The sequence below is a fragment of the Mirounga leonina genome, unplaced genomic scaffold (genome assembly GCF_011800145.1).
Source record: "Mirounga leonina isolate KUSES-001 unplaced genomic scaffold, KU_Mleo_1.0 Mir_91, whole genome shotgun sequence".
Lineage (NCBI taxonomy): Eukaryota > Metazoa > Chordata > Mammalia > Carnivora > Phocidae > Mirounga > Mirounga leonina.
In genome coordinates this window covers 41,414,665-41,436,453 of record NW_023270839.1, presented here as the reverse complement: position 1 = coordinate 41,436,453, position 21,789 = coordinate 41,414,665, and the positions used below count along the sequence as shown (strand labels likewise).

The 21,789-nt window shown below is 41.0% G+C and overlaps 1 protein-coding gene across 3 annotated transcripts in view; it reads left to right on the top strand.

The window, feature by feature from the left end:
- AAGAB (alpha and gamma adaptin binding protein) overlaps positions 1 to 21,704 on the top strand; it is a 54,132-nt gene extending 32,428 nt beyond the window's left edge. For all 3 annotated transcript variants that reach the window (XM_034994481.1, XM_034994480.1, XM_034994482.1), the window contains 5 exons: positions 13,319 to 13,401; positions 14,270 to 14,366; positions 18,632 to 18,736; positions 19,203 to 19,252; positions 19,921 to 21,704. In XM_034994481.1, coding sequence (XP_034850372.1) covers positions 13,319 to 13,401; positions 14,270 to 14,366; positions 18,632 to 18,736; positions 19,203 to 19,252; positions 19,921 to 19,998 — 413 coding nt within the window. In that variant the 3' untranslated portion in view covers positions 19,999 to 21,704. The remainder of the gene's footprint in view (positions 1 to 13,318; positions 13,402 to 14,269; positions 14,367 to 18,631; positions 18,737 to 19,202; positions 19,253 to 19,920) is intronic.
- The last annotated feature ends 85 nt before the right edge of the window (positions 21,705 to 21,789 follow it).

Genomic DNA, 21,789 nt, shown 5'->3' with positions numbered 1-21,789 from the left:
AGTAGGATGTTAGCTATGGGTTTTTCACATACAGCCTTTATTATGTCGAGGTATGTTCTCTCTATATCCACTTTGTTGAGAGTTTTTATCATGAATGATGTTGAATTTTGTCAAATGCTTTTTCTGCATCTGTTGAGATGATCATATGATTTTTATTTTTCATTTAGTTAATGTATACGTCAATCACATTGATTGATTTGCAGATATTGAACTTGCATCCCTGGGATAAATCCCACTTCATTGTGGTAAATGATCCTTTTAATGTATTGTTGAATTCAGTTTGCTAATATTTTGTTGAGGATTTTTGCATCTATATTCATCAGGGATATTGGCCTATAGTTCTCTATTTGTGTGGTGTCTGTCTGGTTTTGGTATCAGGGTAATGCTTGCCTTGTAGAATGTATTCTGTATTCGGAAGCTTTCCTTCCCCTTCTATTTTTTGGAATAGTTTGAGGAGAATAGGTATTAACTTTAAATGTTTGGTAGAACTTGCCTGTTAATCCATCTGGTCCTGGACTTTTCTTTGTTGGGAGTTTTTTTGATTACCCATTCAATTTCATTTCTAGTAAGTAATTGGTTTGTTCAAATTTTCTATTTCTTCCTGATTCAGTTTTGGAAGATTGTATATTTCTAGGAATTTATCCCTTTTTCTAGGTTGTCCAGTTTGTTGGCATATAATTTTTCATAATAGTCTTTTAATAATCCTTTGTGTTTCTGTGGTGTTAGTTGTTATTTCCCCTTTCATTTCTGATTTTATTTATATGGGTCTCCTCTCTTTTTTTCTTGGTAAGTCTGGCTTATCAATTTTTTTTTAATCTTTTCAAAGAACCAGCTCTCAGTTTCATAGATTTTTTTTTTCTATTGTTTTTTTAGAATCCTAATTCATTTATTCCTGCACTGATCTTTATTATTTCCTTCCTTCTCCTACCTTTGGGCTTAATTTGTTCTTTTTTTCCTAGTTCCTTTGTGTGTAAGGTTAGATTGAGATTTCTCTTGTTTCTTGAGGTAGGCCTGTATTGCTATAAATTTCTCTAAGGGAAATTTTGCTTAGAGGGATGCTTTCGCTGCATCCCAAAGATTTTGGACCATTGTGTTTTCATTTTTATTTGTCTCCATGTATTCTTTTAATTTCCTCTTTGATTATTTCTTCATTGACCCTTTGGCTGTTTAGTAAGCATGTTTTTTAGCTTCTACATGTTTGTGATTTTTTTCCAGTGTCTTTTTTTTCTTGTAATCGATTTCTAGTTTCATATTGTTGTGGTCAGAAAAGATACATGATATTCAATCTTAAGTTTATTGAGACTTGGGTGCCTGAGTGGCTCAGTCATTAAGCATCTGCCTTTGGCTCAGGTCATGATCCCAGGGTCCTGAGATAGAGCCCCACGTCGGGCTCCCTGCAGCCCCGCATCAGGCTCCCTCAGCTCCGCAGGAAGCCTGCTTCTCCCTCTCCCACTCCCCCTGCTTGTGTTCCCTCTCTTGCTGTCTCTCTCTCGTCAAATAAATAAAATCTTAAAAAAAAAAAAAGTTTATTGAGACTTGTTTTGTGGCCTAACATATGATCTATCCTAGAGAATGTTCCATGTGAACTTGAAAAGAATGTATTCTGTCATTTTTGGATGGAGTGTTTTATATATATCTGTTAAATCCATCTGGTCTAATGTGTCTTTCAAAGACACCATTTCTTTATTGATTGTCTGCCTGGATGATCTACCCATTAATGTAACCAGGGTGCTAAAGTCCCCCTCTATTATTGTAGTACTGTTAGTTTCTCCCTTTATGTCTGTTAATATTTGCTTTATGTATTTAGGTGCTCCAATGTTGGTGCATAGATATTTACAATTGTTATATTCTCGTTGGATTTAAAATAAATCCCTTTTGAAAGACTGTCTGAAATGGTGTTGATACCACCTCTATTCCATTGTTCTGCACTTAACCCAAAGTTTAAAGCTCCAGATAGTTAATGTAATAAATACACATTACTTGTGAGTGAAAGATAGTGTATTTTAAATTATTTAGCATCTCAAGAGATTATTCTCTTCAATTTGAGTTAAAACTCTTATGTAGACAGAAGAAGCTCAGTTAATGTGTTTTTGTTACTTAATTTCATATTGTAAAAGCAAACAGGTAAAATTATACTACTAAAATTGTAGACAAATTATTATTTTAGAAAGAGATTTGAAAGTCTTCCTAATATAAGACATAACTTCTGGGTTATCTCATAGTAACCTAGTTTTATATTCTTGGGTCTACCAATGTCTTGTTTCATAAACTAAGGTATGCATTCTTAATGGGGCATTGTTGCCCCCAAAGGGGTGAAAATTGATTCTTGGGGGGGAGGCAAAAAAATTACTCATGTATAAAGCACAGATATATATATATATAATATGTAAACATATATACAGTATATCTGTGTTATTAATATTTCAATGGGGAGGGTGTGTCATGGTTAGGAAAAAAATGTCTAAAAAGGCCCTGAGTAGAGTGCATCTTTGTCCCTAGTTCTTGGCACATAACTCCTAAGGTAATATAATCAATCAATGTTTGGTTTTTGTCCTGGCTCCTGAAACAGCTCCAGAGCTATAAAGGTGAAGGGAGCATCTTTTGATATTCAAGAACAAGCCCCTTTCAACCACACCTGAGTTTATGTTAATGAAATGAACTTTGGAAAGCCCCTAAAGATGGGGGCTGGTTTTAAGGGAACCAACCTTGTGAAGAGGGAGGGTTGGAACCTTTAGCCCCGCCCCCTGACCCCTGGGGCTGAAGGTTGAATTAGGCACCAACAGCCGAAGATTTAATCAGCCATTCCTGTGTAATGGAACCTCCCTGAAAACCCTAAACAACCTTCCAGGTTGGTGAATACCTCGAGGCACTAGGAAGATAACACACCCTTACATGTTACCCCGGGCCTCTCTTCCATTTGGCTGTTCCTGAGTTATATTTTTGTATTGTAAATTGGTAATTTAGTAAGTAAACTGTTTTCTGGCATTCTGTGAGCCATTCTAGCAAATTATTGAACTTGAGGGAGGGGTCGTGGGAACTCCCAATTTGTAGCCAGTTGGAGTACAGGTGACAATCTGAGACTTGCAGTTGGTGTCTGAAGCGGTCGGGAAAGGAGGGCAGCCTTGTGAGGTTGAGCCCTTAACCTGAGGGGTCTGCACTGACTCTAGGCCAGTAGGGTCAGAATTATAAATTGTAGGACACCCATTTGGTGTCCTGTGAGGATTGGAGAGTTGTGTGGTGTGGAGAAACCCACACGACTGGTGTCCGAAGTGTTGGTTATGAGTAGAGAAGGAAACGGAAGTTTTCCCCTTAGGGGCCGTGATGAAAATGGTTGAGAAACAGTGAGCTGAAGGCTATATTGTAAGCTCTTCCTTAGAGGGAATCCCCAGATACCACTGTATTCATTGTAAAAGGTCAAACTTCTAGGGACGTCAGAGTTTCCACCATATGCATTAAAGGTGTGACTTGCAATGGTCCAGGAAATGAAGTGGTTAGGACTGCCTTTGCAGTTGGGCTGGGCTTTTTTAGATCTCTCTTTCCACATCAGCTTGCTCACTGCGTAACCTTTCCTGTACTGTCTTGCCTCACATTTCCTCAACCTGAAAGCCTGGCTGTGGCTCAAGAAAAGGGATGTGGAAAAAAATCTCAGCTGCCTACTTGAGTTACCCTCAGTCCCTGTCAGAGCTGGGCTCATGGCTGTAGGGGCCTACCATGTGGGTCTTTTGTTTATAATTTGATAATATCCCCTTATGAGCATCAGGAAAGGAAAACCTGAGGGTCTGTACTTTTTGCCAAATGTGACAGATTTTAAAAGTTGTCCCCTCCTCATCTGGGTGGCTCAGTCCTTTAAGCATCTGACTTGGTTTCAGCGCTGGCCATGATCTCAGGGTTGTGGGATTGAGCCCTATGTTGGGCTCCATGCGCAGCGTGGAGTCTGCTTGAAACTCTCTCTCTCTCTCTCTCTCTCCCTCTGCTCCTCCTCTCTGTCTCTGTCTCTCTCTCTCAAGTCAAATAAATAAAATCTTGAAGGAAAAAAAAAAGTTGACCCCTCCTACCCCTTTTCTGGTCTCTAGTGAGATTGCCTTCTCTTTCCATTTGTCTGATACATCAGAAGGCCTGGTGGCAGAGTACTTTGTTATCACTGGAAGATCTGGGTATCATACTCAGTGCTGTGCCTGGAACTTGGGAGGCACTTGTTAAATAAGACTTGGTTTTAAGGGCAGGGAAAAGAAGATGGTTAGTAGAAGACTGAGTTGTTTTGTTTTTCAGATGAAGTTGTTGCTTATTGTTTCACATAAGAAGGTAGCATTATACACAGTGTCCTTGTGTCAAGTTTCAGTTTAGTGTTACCCCGAGGCCCCCATCCCGGACTTTGTCTCAGCACTGATGAGGGCCATGGGGGGGGGTTAGCCTGGACTTGTGGCTCTTGGGTGTTCAGTGGTCTTTTTACAACAAATACCACCACTGAGTGAAGGGCAAGGAAGGGAGATTTTGTGATCTTTTACTGTCACTAATCAGTGAAGGAGGGATTACACTGAACAAATATTAGAGTTGTGACTTTGATCCCCCAGTGGTAAACAATAATTGTAGAGATTGGATTTCAAAAGCTCTGAGAATTTATTTTCAGTTTATCTATTATAGTTTAATCTCTAATGATGCAGGTGGGTAAGGAGTAAGTGGAATTTTGATAATGGAAACAACAATTCTTTTGTTTAATAGTTTTCTATGTTCCCATTATAAATGAAAAGAATTATTCATCTATTAATGTATGTCCCCCTGAATTTACTTGGTAACAAGATACCAAAGTAGAAATCCCAGATTCTAGTTTAAGGACCAGTTGGAACTGATGTGCAGAGCAGTGGCGAGAAATAAGTACCAAAAACACAAGGTTTATCTGGCTGCCTGATTATCTAGCCTACTCTCCTGAGAAAGTAGATGGCTAATACCTTTAGTATATTTTTTTTTTTTTGAAGAGAGAGTAAAAATGATTAAATAAAAATTTAGTCATTAAATTTAATGTTAACAGAAAATAAAACACCATCAAATTAACGAGAGGAAGAATGGTTAATGAAGAGGGTTTTAGTGGGGTTTGTCTCTGCCTTGGTCATCTTGAGAAAATGGCATCATGTCTCTGGATGCCAGTTTCCTCATCTCTAGGGTAGGGTAGAATTATACCAGCTTCACATTCTGTGGAACTGCGTTTCTTGAGTCACACTGAGTTGCTCCTCTTTTTGTCCCATGCCTAATATTGTGGAACTTTTGAAGGAATGATTTGAATAATCCCTTACACTTGTCTGTGAATGTTGTGGTCAAAAATAAAATAAATAGATCTCTATTCGTGTGTGTGTGTGTGTGTGTTGAAAGCATGATTTGATGGAAGAGATCGTGTTGTAAGAGAAAAAGGAGAAGAGGGAATTGTGAACAATTAGAGAAAATGGAAGGGAATAAATGAGTCGAGTGATTAGACTTCGTTTTTAAAAAAATCACCCCCCCCAATTGTCCATAAGCAAATGAAAGGTGGAGGATCTCTTCAGGTTTGTCACCCTGGAGGCAGGGCCTCCTTCTGCGGCCAACTTGCAAAACATTTTTGGTAGTTTTCCTTTGGAATTTTTAGAGCTGGTTACGAACCACATAAGAAAAGTCATCTTTTTCTTTATGGTAACATCTTGTTTACTTGTTCTTATTATTCCTCACCTTAGTTCTGAATGAAAAAAAACCATCAAAATCAAAAAGACTTAATTCTAAACATTCCTTTGAGGATTTTTTAAGAGTGTGCTTTAGGCTCTGGAGATACGACTACAGTGGAGCCATTATTAGAATTATGTGAAGCTTTCCTTTAGAACTTTGGAAAAGATAGCACTCATTCTGCTGTTTAGTTCAGTTTATTAAGAATTTGTGTGTATGCATGCATAGAAAAAAAGACCAGGAGGACATATGCCAAAGGATTGATTGGCATCTTTCATGATTTCGTTTTCTTCTTTATACTTTTCTCTATTTTCCCACATTTTCTACAATGAACATTTCATTTACAATCAGGAAAAAGGGAAAAAGCGTAGTCTGGTGACTTTGTGGTCATGTTTGTTATATCTTCAAGCATGGGCAGAAACCGTTCTTGACTTGGGAGCAGCTGCCCCAGGTGTCACAGGGAGAGCAGAGAGTCACTTTTGTGGATTCAGAGCCCGGGCTGCTGTCGGCTACGGTGCATCACGGTTTTGTCTTTTCAAGCAGTAGTTTCTTAGAATAATTCTTTTTGATTTCAAAAAGGTTCCTTTCAGTATGTCAAGCAGAAGTGGAATATGTTAAAAATGTGTAGACTTATTTCCCAAATAGTAGTGAAATCGTTTCTGATGGAGTACGTGCTTAAAATAAATTTTTATGCAAATTGTATGGTGTGACTTAAAAATATCATTCAGAAAATAGACACACTTTCTCTGTGTAAATTGAACTGTCTTAGTTGCGGTGTAAGTTTGGTCATGTGTATCACATGGTGGGAAAGAAAATATTTTGTGGGGAGAGAAAAGGGATGTAAAGAAAACTTAAAATATGGGGAACACTTGAACTTCTTAAGATGATGCCAAATAATTGCTGCTTTAAAGAAATAAAAGCTGAGGGCGCCTGGGTGGCTCAGTTGGTTAGGCGACTGCCTTCAGCTCAGGTCATGATCCTGGAGTCCTGGGATCGAGTCCCGCATCGGGCTCCCTGCTCGGCAGGGAGTCTGCTTCTCCCTCTGACCCTCCTCCCTCTCATGCTCTCTGTCTCTCATTCTCTCTCTCTCAAATAAATAAATAAAATCTTTAAAAAAAAAAAAAAAAAGAAATAAAAGCTGCATATGAAGACAGAAAATATTTACTGGGTCATCTAAGACATCTTGGGGGTATGGCCCTGGAGGTTCTTAATATTGTAGCCATGTGTATACATTTGAAGTAAACACTCCTCTGTTCAGCTAATGCATGCAGCCTCTGTCTGAGTCACATCAAGCTGTCAGATTTTGCAGCATTCTTCGTATATTTAGTACTATGCTAAAATTTCCCTTTTGGCCCAGGTTTTCAGTTCTCCAAGTGTCTCATGTAATGTTCACACAATTGCTGTGTGAAGTACATTTTATGTTTTGTATAATAATACTGTGCTTTTAGATTTATGAAAAGTTATCCAGGGTGCCTGGGTGGCTCAGTTGGTTAAGCGACTGCCTTCGGCTCAGGTCATGATCCTGGAGTCCCGGGATCGAGTCCCACATCGGGCTCCCTGCTCGGAAGGGGGTCTGCTTCTCCCTCTGACCCTCCTCCCTCTCAGGCTCTCTGTCTCTCATTCTCTCTCTCTCAAATAAATAAATAAAATCTTTAAAAAAAAAAAAAGTTATCCAAACAGTGTCATATATATGAAATTTTCTGGAAACTTCTTATTAAAAGATAAATATATAAATAGAAGCTCCACCCCAAAGCACTTCAAATCTTTATTCTAGTGCTATAGCTTTGCTTCTGACACTTCTGGAAGAATTCTGTGCTAATGACCGGCAGCAGCAGATTTTTTCATGATACCATACTTTTGAAAATCTAGTATTCCACAGGTGCCAATTTAGTAGTCTGAAACTGAATTAGATGTTTTTAGGACCAGAGTTTAATGTACTTAGCTGTGCCTTCCAGAATAATGTATTTTATTACATTATTAACACTTAATAATGAAAGAGAGCCCGCACTTCTGTTACTGGAAAAACGTTGGGCTTGGGGTAATTTTCAATTTCTGGAGCTCTGAAGATTCAGAAGAATCAGTTCAGTAGGTAGATTAATTTATTCCTTCCTCATCTAGTATTTTGTAGCATCAGTAAAACCAGAGATGCTAACGCCAATTTCGATAGCTACCTGCTAAAGTAATACATTCTTCTTAATAGGGATGATATTTCCATGCCCTGAGTCCTGGGGAGAAAAGTCTGGCAAAAAAAAAAAGATTTATGTAGTCCTGTCCTATGAGAAGAATAGTTTTACAGTGGGCGCACATGGGCAGAATTTTGCTGAACACGTTTTAAACTAGTTTCTTTAAAACCGTAGGTGTATAAACTATCATCCAAGTTTTTTTGAGCCACATGAATGTGCAAGCAAGCCGCTATGGATGAACAAAAATGAATTGTTTTTCTAATTGTGAAAATTGGTATGTTTCTAACCTCCTTAAAATATAAGCAGTGGAACATAGTGGACAGTCAGTTTGACTACGTTTCTCCATTGTTTATAAGAAAATTCTGAGCAAAAGTCCTTCTAGCTTATTATAATTAGCCTGAAACCTGATTATAAACTCGTAGTCACCTGTGAACCTTAAAAGGATTAGGAAATTTAAGATTCTTGTTTTTTATTTAGTAATTAAAAAAAAAAGCCCAGCAGATCAAAGTTACTGTAAGCGAGGTGAAAGAGTGTCTTTTCATAAAATCACAGACTTCTGGGGCAAAAAGGACCTGAACAACCACGAATAGTACCCCTCTTATTTTATAGAGCAGAAAATTGAGACGCAGAAAGATTGATGAATTTGCCCAGGGTCACACTAGTAGGCAGAGCCAGGAGTGAAATCCAGGCTTTCTGACCTGTAGCCCAGTTCTCTTCCCACTATTCAGACTTTTTCATCATCTTACTCATTATTAGAAGTGGGGCATTCACTTTTTTTATTGTGATAAAATACACATAGCATATAATCATTACGTTAAAAAAAGATCTCTTTGAGTAGGTAAACACATGAACATGGAACCAAAGTCCAAAGGCATACAGAGGTTCATAATCTGCAGTGCTCAGTCTAGCTCCCCTAACTTCTGTCCATTCCAGACACCTCCTTGGAAGCAGCCAATTATAGTGGCTGGAAGTGAGGAATTTTAAATAGACGGTTTTGATCTAATGACTTGTCTAAATTGACACAATATTGCATTATTCTTCCCGGATTGCAACCTGGCCTGCCAAGTTTAGGTAATGCCCAACGGGAAAAACATAAGCCGTGGAATTGGAATATGGAGATATTTGTGAATTGGATTTGAAAATTACCCCAAGCCCAACGTTTTTCCAGTAACAGAAGTGCGGGCTCTCTTACAGCAGTACTCTGTGACTTGGATAATGCCCTTCGTGCAGAGAGCCTCAGGTAGACTATAAGAGCTCTCATGACATGGAAAATCCCTGTCGGAGTATTGAACTACATACAACAGCTTTAAGATTAGAACAGTGGCCAAAAAGACGGAATTATGCTGATGTTTAAATAAACATCCAGAGGCTCCGTACAGCCAGCCGTCAGTGTGAGACCCCACGTGGATCTACCTCTCTTGGCCCCTGAGCCTCCACTGCCTACTTGTGACACCTTAGTGCTTGGTGCTGGGATGGGCGCACCCGAGTATTTGGCCTGGAACGTTCCTGGCAGAGTGAGCAAATTGGATAAGGAGGTGAAAGGGGTCCCGGGGGTACAGGGGCCCCATTGGCCCTGCTGCCACTGTTGGGGTATGGTGTGAGAAAAGCAGGGGTTTTTGGCGCGTGCAGCTGCCTGCGTGGTGAGAGGTCAGGCTGGGGAAAGCTGTGGGCCTCTGCCTGGTATGCCACGGTCGGGGCTTCGTCCCCGTGTTAGAAGACAAATCTCGAAGGACAGAGACCGCAAGTGTTTCTCTTCTTTCACGACCTCTGTGTGACTGTGTGACAACAGGTTTTACCTGACAGGGGAGAGGACGCAGGAAATTATAGGTGGTTTAAAGACCTGAGGATGGGTTCAGGGAAGAGAGGGAGGGAAGAAAGACAAGGGGAAGGAAGTTGTCTTTTTGAGAGAGAAGTTCTTTGACTTGTATACCATTAGACTCTTGGAGTGTGGGTTTCACATTCTACTCTAAGGCAGTGATTTTTTTTTTTTCCCCAAATTTACCTGATCCTCAGATTATCCTGGAATACTTGCTAAAAGTTCAGCTTCCAGGGCACCTGGCTGGCTCAGTCAGAAGAGCATGCTACTTTTTTTTCACCCCCCAACTAATACCATCTTTAGTGAAGTTAGAAGTGGGTTTTTTTTTAATTTTTATTTAAATTCAATTAACATATAGTATATTATTCATTTCAGAGGTAGAGTTCAGTGATTCATCAGTTGCATATAACACCCAGTGCTCATTACATCACGTGCTCTCCTTAATGCCCATCATCCAGTTACATCATCCCCCACTCACCTCCCCTCCAGCAACCCTCAGTTTTGTTCCCTGTAGTTAAGAGTCCTTTATGGTTTGCCTTCCTCTCTTTTTATCTTATTTTATTTTTCCTTCCCTTCCCCTATGTTCATCTGTTTTGTTTCTTAAATTCCACATGAGTAAAATAATATGGTATTTGTCCCTCTCTGACTTATTTCGCTTAGCATAATATCCTTTAGTTTCATCCACGTCATTGCAAATGGCAAGATTTCATTCTTTTTGATGGCTGAGTAATATTCCATCATATACCACATCTTCTCTATCCATTCATTTGTTGATGGACATCTGGGCTCTTTCCATATTTTGGCTATTGTGGACATTGTTGCTATAAACATTGGGGTGTGTATGCCCCTTCGAATCACTATGTTTATATCCTCTATTTTTAACTTTTTGAGGAACCTCCATACTGTTTTCCAGAGTAGCTGCACCAGTTTGCATTCCCATCAACAGTATAAGAGGGTTCCCCTTTCTCCGCATCCTCACAAACATCTGTTGTTTCCTGACTTGTTAATTTTAGCCATTCTGACCAGTGTGAGGTGGTATCTCATTCTGGTTTTGATTTGTATTTCCCTGGTGCCGAGTGATGTTGAGCATTTTTTTCATGTGTCTGTTGGACATCTGAATGTCTTCTTTGGAGAAATGTTTGTTCATGTCTTCTGCCCATTTCTTTTTTTTTTTTTTTTTTAAAGATTTTATTTATTTATTTGACAGAGAAAGACACAGCGAGAGAGGGAACACAAACGGGGAGTGGGAGAGGGAGAAGCAGACTCCCCGCCGAGCAGGGAGCCTGATGCGGGACTCGATCCCGGGACTCCAGGATCATGACCTGAGCCGAAGGCAGTCGCTTAACCAACTGAGCCACCCAGGCGCCCTGCCCATTTCTTGATTTGATTATTTATTTGGGGGTTGAGTTTGATAAGTTCTTTATAGATTTTGAATACCAGCCCTTTATCTGATTAGTCATTTGCAAATATCTTCTCCCATTCTGTCGGTTGTCTTTTAGTTTTGTTGACTGTTCCTTTGCTGTGCAAAAGCTTTTTATCCTGATGAAGTCCCAATATTGGCTCGACTTTGCTTTTGTTTCCCTTGCCTCTGGAGACGCATCTAGCAAGAAGTTGCTGCGGCTGAGATCAAAGAGGTTGCTGCCAGTGTTCTCCTCAAGGATTTTGATGGATTCCTGCCTCACATTTAGGTCTTTCATCCATTTTGAGTCTCTTTTTGTGTATGGTGTAAGGAAATGGTCCAGTTTCATTCTTATGCAGGTGGCTGTCCAATTTTCCCAACACCATTTGTTAAAGAGACGGTTTGTTTTCCATTGGCTATTCTTTCCTGCTTTGTCGAAGATTAGTTGACCATAGAGTTGAGGGTCCATTTCTGGGTTCTCTATTCTGTTCTATTGATCTGTTTCTGTTTTTATGTCCGTACCATGCTGTCTTGATGATGACAGCTTTGTAATACAGCTTGAAGTCCGGAATTGTGATGCCTCCAGCTTTGCTTTTCTTTTTCAGTGTTACTTTGGCTATTCAGGGTCTTTTCTGATTCCATACAAATTTTAGGATTGTTTGTTCCAGCTCTGTGAAAAATGCTGATGTATTTTGATAGGGATTGCATTGAATGTGTAGACTGCTCTAGGTAGCATAGACATTTTAACAATATTAGTTCTTCCAACCCATGAGCATGGAATGTTTTTCCATTTCTTTATGTCTTCCTCAATTTCTTTCATAAGTGTTCTATAGTTTGCTGAGTATAGTTCCTTTACCTCTTTGGTTAGATTTATTCCTAGGTATCTTATGGTTTTAGTTATAATTGTAAATGGGATCGATTCCTTGATTTCTCTTTCCTCTGCTTCATTGTTAATGTATAGAAATGCGACTGACTTCTGTGCATTGATTTTATATCCTGTGACTTTGCTTATATATATAATTCCTGTATCAGAGCAATTTTTTGTGGAGTCTTTCAGGTTTTCTATGTAAAGTATCATGTCATCTTGAAGAGTGAAAGTTTGACTTCTTTGCTGATTTGGATGCCTTTTATTTCTTTTTGTTTGATGAGCATGCCATTCTTGATCTCAGGGGTTGACTCTCGATCTTGGGTTTGTGAGTTTGAGCCTTGCACTGGGTGTAGAGATTACTAAAAATAAATAAATCAACTTGAAAAAAGATAAAAACTAAAAGGAAAGTTCAGCTTCCTTGGCATCTGCCCCAGAGATTCTGGCTCAGTGAGTCTGAGATAGGGTCCTTGAATACCAGGGCAGTTTTAGTAGGTGTTCCAGGTGGTTCTGAGGAACCCAGTGATCAGGACTGATGCTTGTACTGTCATCAGTTCTAGATGTTCTGCTCCAGATTTGTCCTCCATTCTAAGTACAAACATTGAGAGGGCCTTAACTGCAAATGGTTCATCCATCACAAAATTAAAGCTTTGTTTAAAAAAATCATGCATGTTCCTTTTCCCCTGATAATGATGCCTTTGTGTTGATTTTTAAAAAATGTTTCTGGACATTTAAAATACTGTTTAAAACACCAGAATATTGGTTCATAGTGACTACTGAAACATGAACGCTGTAGGGGCACCTGGGTGGCTCAGTCCGTTGAGTGTCTGTCTTCGGCTCTGGTCATGATCCCAGGGTCCTGGGATCGAGCCCCACGTCGGGCTCTCTGCTCAGTGGGGAGTGTCTGCTTGTCCCTCTCCCTCTGCCCTCTCCACCGCTCGTGTTCTCTCTCTTGCTCTCTCTCTCTCAAATAAATAAAGTTAAAAAAAAAAAAAGAAGAAAAGAAACATGAGTGTTGTTAACCTTTGCAAAAGAACCACTGAGTGGTCTTGTTTGTTGTAATGGCCCTGCCATTATATTTGACCCGTGTCTGAGTTTTTACATTATTCAGATTTGAGAGAATGTGGTAATTGTGAGTGACTTTTTTTTTTTAAGAAGTTTTTATTCAAAAAAATTCATATTTTCAAATAGTAATTATAAAGAAAATGTAAGTATGAGTAAGTTATATAAATTCCTGATGTCTGACAGTAACAGTTTCTATACTTAAAACTTTTATAATGAGGAAATAGCCATTGTTTCTTCATCACAGTCATTTTAACATTTTAAAATGTAAATAACAAATTTCAGTGATTGTATTGTTTTCTTTTCAGATAGGAACCAAGGCTTTAGCCTTCTTAGCTCATTGGCTGGAGCAAACCATAGCATTGGGTCAGCAGAGACGTGTCTCTCAGAGGTAAAGATTCTTCCTGGATCCTTTCAATGCTTTGGTTTTAATTTCTCCTTGTCATTATGAGTCTTTATACCGTTTGTCATTTTTTCCTTTCCATTTAAGAGGCAGCAGACAATAGTAAACCAAGGATAAAAAGAGAATCTAAAACAGTCCTCTTGTGCCTGGTACCTGTTGAGAGAAGGCTAGTTCAGCATTAAAGCAGTAAGCCCTTTCAAGATGTTTGCAATTTGGGCTGTTCCATGGGGTTTTTTTTGTTTTGTTTTGTTTTTGCTAGAGTGCTTTAAAAGATGTGCTAGGATTTCCTTGAGACATGAAGTTGCCTCCCGATCTTCATAAAATAAAATCGATGGTTCTTTTTCAGTACTTCCTATGTCCAAGGCTCTGTACCCATCTGACGCAGGGCCCCTGCCCTCAGTGGGCTTCGTAGTCTGACTTTGACCTTCTGTCCTCAAGGATTTTGGTTCAAGTGTACCTTGGTCAGCATGTTGGAACCAAGAGCAAATTACACAGTGCCATATTGTCTTCCCAGGCATCTTTCTCATCAGTCTTGAGCTCTTTGTGATATGCTTATGTTCATTTTCACATTTTGAATAAAACATGGCTCTTAAAGCAAACAAAAGACATGTTTTAATAGCCAACAGCAGAATCAAAACACTTTCTAGTTTTTCCTCAAGGGCAAATAACCCTGAGTTAGTGAATTTGTAGCCTCTTTTTTTTATGTGACATTGATCCTTCTTCCATCTCTCCTTGTCTCTAGCTCCTATTACTGCTTCTCTAAAGCCAACCAGGGAGTGGAAGTGTGAATCTTTTTGGCTTTAGTTCCAAAATAGCCTACTATTAAATTATTGCTTGTGTGTATTTTCCTCAACAGCGGCCCCGTTTGCCAGCAGCAGCTAGGACTGAAGCTCTCTTGGACCATCGGGGTGGTGCATCTAACACAACAGATGCTCAGGCTGATAGCATCGTGGGTAAGTTCCTCCTTTAGCTGCCAGGAGACAGCTCTGTGGAACTTGGAAGAGGTACGGGGCATAAATCATCTAGGGAGAAATTGACTTTACACATGAACAAAGGAAGAAAATTGATAGTGTACCCCAAGCGAATGTGAGCCTTAGAGATGGCTATCAGAAAAGGAGGGAGAATAACCACATAAGCAATCTGTGGGTACCATTTTCTCTCCGATTCTCTTAGTGTAGGATCTTGATTCAGATCATCTTAACTGAGACAGACAGAACCAGGTGGTGAGACAGCTTTATATCTCCATATTCCAGTTTTTTTCATAGTATTTAACAGTTGGTAGAATTGATGGTAACAAGAATAATACAACTTTATAAGCCCTTTCACATCCTTTGAAAATTCTTTTATATCTACTTTCTCGTGTTTGGTAATGAAGTTTGGCAGAGAACTTATTTTATAGAGATGAAGCCGAGGCCCAGAGCAGTTTAATAACTTGCCCAAGGGCATCTAACAAGAAGGTCCCGGAACTGAGACTAGAATCCATTCTGATGTCCAAAAGCCAAGAAATGTAGTTGACAGTAACTGTAAATGTCCTTTTGTTGGGGAATTACTGACATCTCTGCTTTCTCTTTATGTCACAGAGGACCCACGTGCAGGGTTTTCAAAACTCTTTTGCTGATTAGAAGAGAGTCCATGTAGAAAACTTAAGTGTTTGGTAACAGACACATATTAAGAAGGAAAAATTACATATAATCTCTTTTCTCTCTAGTATATTCAACCTTGTCTTCTCACTTGGGTCCCTCTTACTGGCTTTAGACCTGCTGAAGTCTCTGCCATGAAAACAAACCAGTAACCACACTGAAGGAGGGAGGGAAGACAAGAACTAACCTAAATAACTTGGGGAAACAGCATTCTGACTGGATACCAGGAGGCCCCAAACAGAAACAACTGAACAGGAATAGTGAATTCTGCTTAATACATTTGATTGTCATGGGGGTATGGTTTAGAAATTCTGAAATTATGTATATTTTGTGTATATCATGGTTGAAAAAATAAAGTATAGAGAATGAGAGCTAGGTTTCTCACTGAGAAAGAAGCCATGTAAGGAAAGGAGAAGGCTGGGATGAACCCTTGGTACTGGGCTAGAGCTCAAGGTATTAGCGTGATGACATACTTTTATAGTTAGAGCAATAAATGGAGATGTTCGTGTACATGTTAGTATGCATGCGTATATATATATATTTCCTACCTATTTCCACTGAGAGGGCCTGGAAGCACCCACACTCCCAATAGCAGTTGAACACCCTTAGCATTTAGATCTTGGTTTTTAAATACCATTTGCCAATAAAAGGATCCAGGGCCACTTGGAGGAAGTGATTGATTCTAGGGCCGGGGCAGGAAAAACTCAGGATGATGAACCTAGAGCCATCTCATGGGGCCAGAAAGTAAGGAAGGGACGGGGGCGTGTTGAAGGGGCAGCAAACCAACCTTGCAGAGAGCTTCCAGTGGCCAACGCTGGAGCAGTTTGACCAGCGAGAATGAATTTAGTAATGGGCTGCAACCCATAGAACAAAATATCTGTGACTCCAGGCGAACAGAAGAAATAACTGGGGAAGAAAGGGCTGCTCTTCCTTACAGAAGAATTCTAATTAATACACGTAGAAGGAGTGAGGGAAAGAAAAATCCTTGGCAGCCACACACCACAGTAATAATAGTTGTTGTGATCAGGATCCACTGATGGATGTGAAAATTAGTAGATGAAAGTTTGAGAAGAAACATGACATCTGCATCATCTAAAGTAGCCCTCCCAAGATATTTACTTAGTACAAAAAGGAAGATAGTAACTTTGCCCTGGAGAAACCCAGCAGGTAGCCTTTCAGTGGTGGTGACGCTCACCAGCAATAAGGCGCACTGACATCACATGCCCCCTGATAAGGGCACCGGAAGAGCTCATCATGCTTGTGGTCTCCGTGCCAGGGGTGCGTAACCTCAGTCTCCTAGGAAAACATCTGACAAACCCATATTGAGGGACAGACAGTCTACAGAATAACCGACCAGTACTCTTCAAAAGTGTCAAAGCCATGACAGACGAGGAAAGACTAAGGAATGGTCACATGTTGAAGAAGCAGACAGAGATCTGGCAGCTGAATTCTGTGTAAGCTTCTGGAACAGGATGTTAGTGAGAAAACTGACAAAGTTGGAATGAAGTCTGTAGTTTAGTTAATAGCACTTCCTAACTTTTTTTTTTTTTTTTTGAGAGAGAGAATGAGAGAGAGAGAGAGAGCATGAGAGGGGGGAGGGTCAGAGGGAGAAGCAGACTCCCTGCCGAGCAGGGAGCCCGATGCGGGACTCGATCCTGGGACTCCAGGATCATGACCTGAGCCGAAGGCAGTTGCTTAACCAACTGAGCCACCCAGGCACCCAGCACTTCCTAACTTCTTGATGTGTGTTCATTGTACTGTGGTTAGATAAGAGGTTAACGGTAGGGGATGAAGGTGGAACCCTACTGTTTTTGCACCTTTTTTGTAATACTAAAATTATTTCAAAATTAAAAAAAAAAAGGCAAAACCAAACCAACAAGGGTAAAACACTTGTCAACCCCACGTCTCCCTCTTCTCTTTATTGAACTTCTTTCCATCCCTGACCTCCCATTACTCTTCAGCCCACTCCCACCTAGCTTTTGCCCCACTTGCCACTAAAACAGTTCACCACCGACCTCCAGGCCACCGAAGTTGATAGACATTTCCCAGTCCTCATCTTGACCTCTTGGCAGCATTCAATATGATGAACCAGTCCCTTTTTAAAACATTTCTTCTTGCTCACCCAACAATTTTCCTGGTTTTCTTCTGACTTCTCTGGCTATTCCTTTTCTTTCGCTGGTAGATGACCCTCCTTTATCCACCTTTAAAGATTGCCATTCCTCAGTGCTCCATCTAAACTCCTCTGCCAAATGTATATTGAAGCATGAAGTGATTCTGTCCAGTTCAGTTACCATGTATACACAGATAAATCACAAATTTTTATCTCTAGCCCTGTCTATCAACTGCCTACATGAAATGTCCACTGAACCAAAGCAAATTTATGAGCTAAAATGCATTCTTAATACCAAATTATCTGTATAGCATTGTAGTAGATGCAAAGAATTAGAAGCTGTCCTTGTCTTCAAGCGGCTTATACCCTAAAACTGTAGAGACAGGCCTTACAGTATAATGCTTACAGTCGTGGACTTGGAGTCCTGGACAACTGGGTTCAAATCATGGTTCTTCCAGTCGTGGTGAGATAATCTTGAGTAAGTTATTTAGCCTCTGTGGGCCCTAGTTTCCCTTTCTGTGAAATAAAATTTTTCCTCAGAATACCTTTGCAAAAATGAAATGGAATCATGGGGCCTCTGGGTGGCTCAGTCAGTTAAGCATCCAACTCTTGATTTTGGCTCAGGTCGGGATCTTGGGCTCGTGGGATCGAGCCCCCCCATCGGGCTCTGTGCTCGGCAGGGAGTCTGCTTGAGGATTCTCTCCCCGCCTCGCCCTCTCCCCGTCTCCCGGCTCACGTGCACGCTCTCCCTTTGTCTAAAATAAAAAGTATAGGATGAATTCTAGGGAAGGAGACTTGTGAGCTGGGCTGGCTAGGGAAGACTTCCTGGAGGTGTTCAGCATGGAGTGGAGAGTAAGAATTCTGATTAAAAACAAATTGTGATAAAGAGGTAAGAGGCTGTGGTAGAAATAATAAAGGATTTGTAGTAAGAAAATAGGAATTGACTCTACTTCTGAGTAGCTGTAATTTTAGATGAGTGCATTTTTACACTTGGCCCCTTCATGTGTAAATTTCAGACATCGATATCTGTCCTAACCACCTTATATAGTGGCTGTCAGTAATAGATATGAAAATATTTGGTTGTACAGGAAAATACGGTATAAATTCCGGACATCCGTTGTTGATCGGTGCACCTCAGTGGAGAGGGTGGCCTTTAGAGTTGGAAACACCTAAGTCTGAATCTGCATTCACACTAGCTGTGACCTTGAGCGAGTCACTTGAACTCAGAGCTCTACGTTTCTCATCTCTAAAATGAAACCATATTCTTTGCCTCAGTGTAATGTTGTAAGGATCAAGTAAGTTACTCTTCTTTCGTGAAGGCCCGCTAGCAGCCGAGCAGCTTTCCCACACGTGGAGTACTCATTCAGTGATGACTCCCGTCAAAGCTAGGATCCATTGCCTTAGGACTGTGTATTTAGCACACATAGAAGTCATATGTGGCAAATAATGTGACAAATCCTTTTTTCAGATCCCATGTTAGATCTGGATATTCAAGAATTGGCCAGTCTTACTACTGGCGGAGGAGATTTGGAGAATTTTGAAAGACTGTTTTCAAAGTTAAAGGAAATGAAAGGTAATTGGCTCCATCATGTCTAACACGTCCCCTTCTTGGTGCTCCTCTCTTTTATGTGGTAGGATTTTGTTTTGTAACGGCTGATTGGATTCCCTGCTCTGGTCTCAGCTGTCTGGAGACACTTGGTGCCTGGGGGACTGTGTCATCCTCTGTTGGTAGAAATTCCCCAGGGAAAGTTTTCCTCTTTCTTCACTCTCTTTCCTCTTACTGTCCCTTCTTCTTTTGCCTCTCTCGGTTTCTTTCAGTGTGTCTCATTAACCTGGAATCAGTAAGATCCCTGCCAATTTACTCACATCATACCCGTGTGGAAAATCGGGAAGACTTAAACTCCCTAACAGCTGTAATGACTGCACCATAAGCATTTGTCTTTGAAATTCATCTCCCATCTTCTAGCGTTAGAACATCCATACACTCCAGACTCTCCTGTGCTATTAGATGAATTTCTTAAGATTTATTTTCTCCCTAGACAAGGCTGCGACGCTTCCTCACGAGCAAAGAAAGTTGCATGCAGAAAAGGTGAGACGACCAGTCAGGTATTTATTGAGTATCTATGAAAAGGTCCGATGCTGTTAGAATTATGTATCACACTTGTTGACTTCTAGACTTGTTTCAGTGTGAACTTTCCATTGGATAGTAACTTGGAACGAATTGGATGTTTACACAGTAGTAATATAATTGCTGTAGTCAAACCAAGATTTTTCAAATGTATGTTGAGTGACATGGAAATTTCATTGAGACTCAGGATGTTTGCCTTCCTAACTGTTGGGCTGGAAAACCCTTAGTCATTTTGTTTTGTTTTGTTTTGTTATTACCAACACAACACATGTTCTTGGCAGGAAATGTATGTGGTTTATGGTATTTCATTGTATGAATGTGTCCTAATTTATTCATTTCCCTTTCGGACATTTAGGTCATGTGCATTTTTTGCTTCTATAAATAGTGAAGCTGTGCATAACCTTACACATCCACCACCTTTGTATGTAACTCTGATTTCATCTTTAGTATAAATTCTAGAAGTGGAAGTCCTGGGTCAGGGTAGTCAAGGGTTTGGATACATGGGGTGGGAGAACTGGAGGGCAGGGGGTAGAATTTTAGGCCTTGATCAGTTCAGCATATTGACTAACTCATGACACAAGCTGCAGGGTAGCTCTTACCTAAAATGTGTTGCATGCTTCTCTCCACAGGTGGCCAAAGCCTTCTGGATGGCAATTGGGGGAGACAGAGATGAAATTGAAGGCCTTTCATCTGATGAAGAACACTAAATTATTTGCGCTAGGGTTTGACAGCCTCAGACACTTCCCTGCTTCACCCTGTCCTGTTTGGCTTAACTTCCCATCATCCTGTTGGCCACCTGACTTAGTTCTAGGGCCACCTTACTTATAGTTTCTCGTAGGGTATAGTAGGGGTTTTGTCCCTCAGTATAGTGTAAGGGAGCGAGGAGGATAATGACGACAAGGAGTGAGAGTTTTTCAAGGACACTGTCTCTAGGGACGGGAGTGAAACAAGGCTCAGAGGTCTGTGTGATTTGCCCCAGTTGCAGAAGGACCACGCCATTCCCAGCCCACCTTTTCCAGAGTGTCCTCTGTGGTCACACCCGATTCCTGCAGATCAGGAGCTGGTCCACCTTTCCTTGGGCTTCTGGATTTTCGCTTTCAGGGAGCTTGGCACCCTGAGCTTTGGTGCTTTTGATGGTAGGAAAGGAAGCTGCTGCAAATTTAATTTGTGCCACCGGGTAGGTGGGGCCAGAGTCCGTGGCCCTCGGCTTAGTCTCGCGCTAAAAACGCCTCTGGGCATTTCATCTGAAAGAGTGTCTCAGCTCATGCTAGAAACTGCTGAGAAACGAGGGTGAATTTTTAGACAATGCTAGAGGAGGCCAAGGTGTCCTACTCCGGTAGGGATAAAACAAACTCATCTACTAAGTTGCTGTTTGGGAGTGGGGTGGGAGGTTTGTGTTTGAGAGAGAGAAAGAAACTTCAGGAATTCCCTGTTCTGGGCCATTGAGGCAGTATGTGATCGTATCTGGAGGCTTTTACATTAGTCCTGCCAGGAGGAAACTTGTCTTCCTTAGAGCATATCAGAGCTGTGTCGTCACACTTTACCCTCAAAACAAGGTAGTTTCCCCCCCTTGTCTCTGAATGCCCAACAGATCACTGCTAACGTGGTCACACCGCAGGGTGGGCAAGCGGGGAAAGGATGTGAAAGGTTAGGTGATGAAGCTCTGAGGGCCTGTGTGACTTCCAGGGCTGGGAGTCGGGGGTCACCCACAGGAAGGTCCACCTCCAAAGGAAGGGTGGGAACTACAGTAAATAAAAATCCCTATTTCTGTGTTTGTAGACACTTGGTAATGCATGCCATTGACCTTCACTGTGGTAGCCACGGCCACGGTTCTAGACTGGCGCATGGTGCCCCAGCTGGCTGGTGCTGGCACACAGGCTGACAGCCGCTCCTGGCCTTGCCTGGACTGGGAAATCCTTAGGTCACCAGCAGAAACAAGTTTCAGACCCCCCAGCACCGCCTTCTAAGCACTGCGGAAGGAATGGCAGGAGGAGTGGAATGCTCCAGGTCCTGGGCCAGGGCAGCCACCAGGAGGGAAGGCTTCAGTGACTGGAGCATTCAGGAAGAGCCATCATCAAAGGCAACATTGGCAGTTCTCTGGCTTGGTGACCTTTTTCCCCCCCTCTTTTTTTTCCTCTCCTCTTTTAACTATTCTGAAGATCTTTGAGACTATAGTTGACCACCATACCATCGTTGTTTCTTTGAGGTGACTGCATTAGCTGTTGATTAAGAATGCAAGGGAAGTTGGCTCTGGGGTTGCAAAATGAAAGGCAGAATGTTCTTCTTAAAACATGAAGGGTTCCAAAAAGTATATCAGGTCACATGGAGGGAAGACAGACTAGAAAAAGCTGTGAATGTGATTTTGTGGATTAAACAAAGCCAGGTGATTAAAAGATGATTTATTTATAAAGTCTGCTAATGTGTGATTCTATTGTTTCTTAGTAGGGGATGTGTTGGGGGAAGCCTTACTTGACATTAGGCATAAATAGTAATTGGAG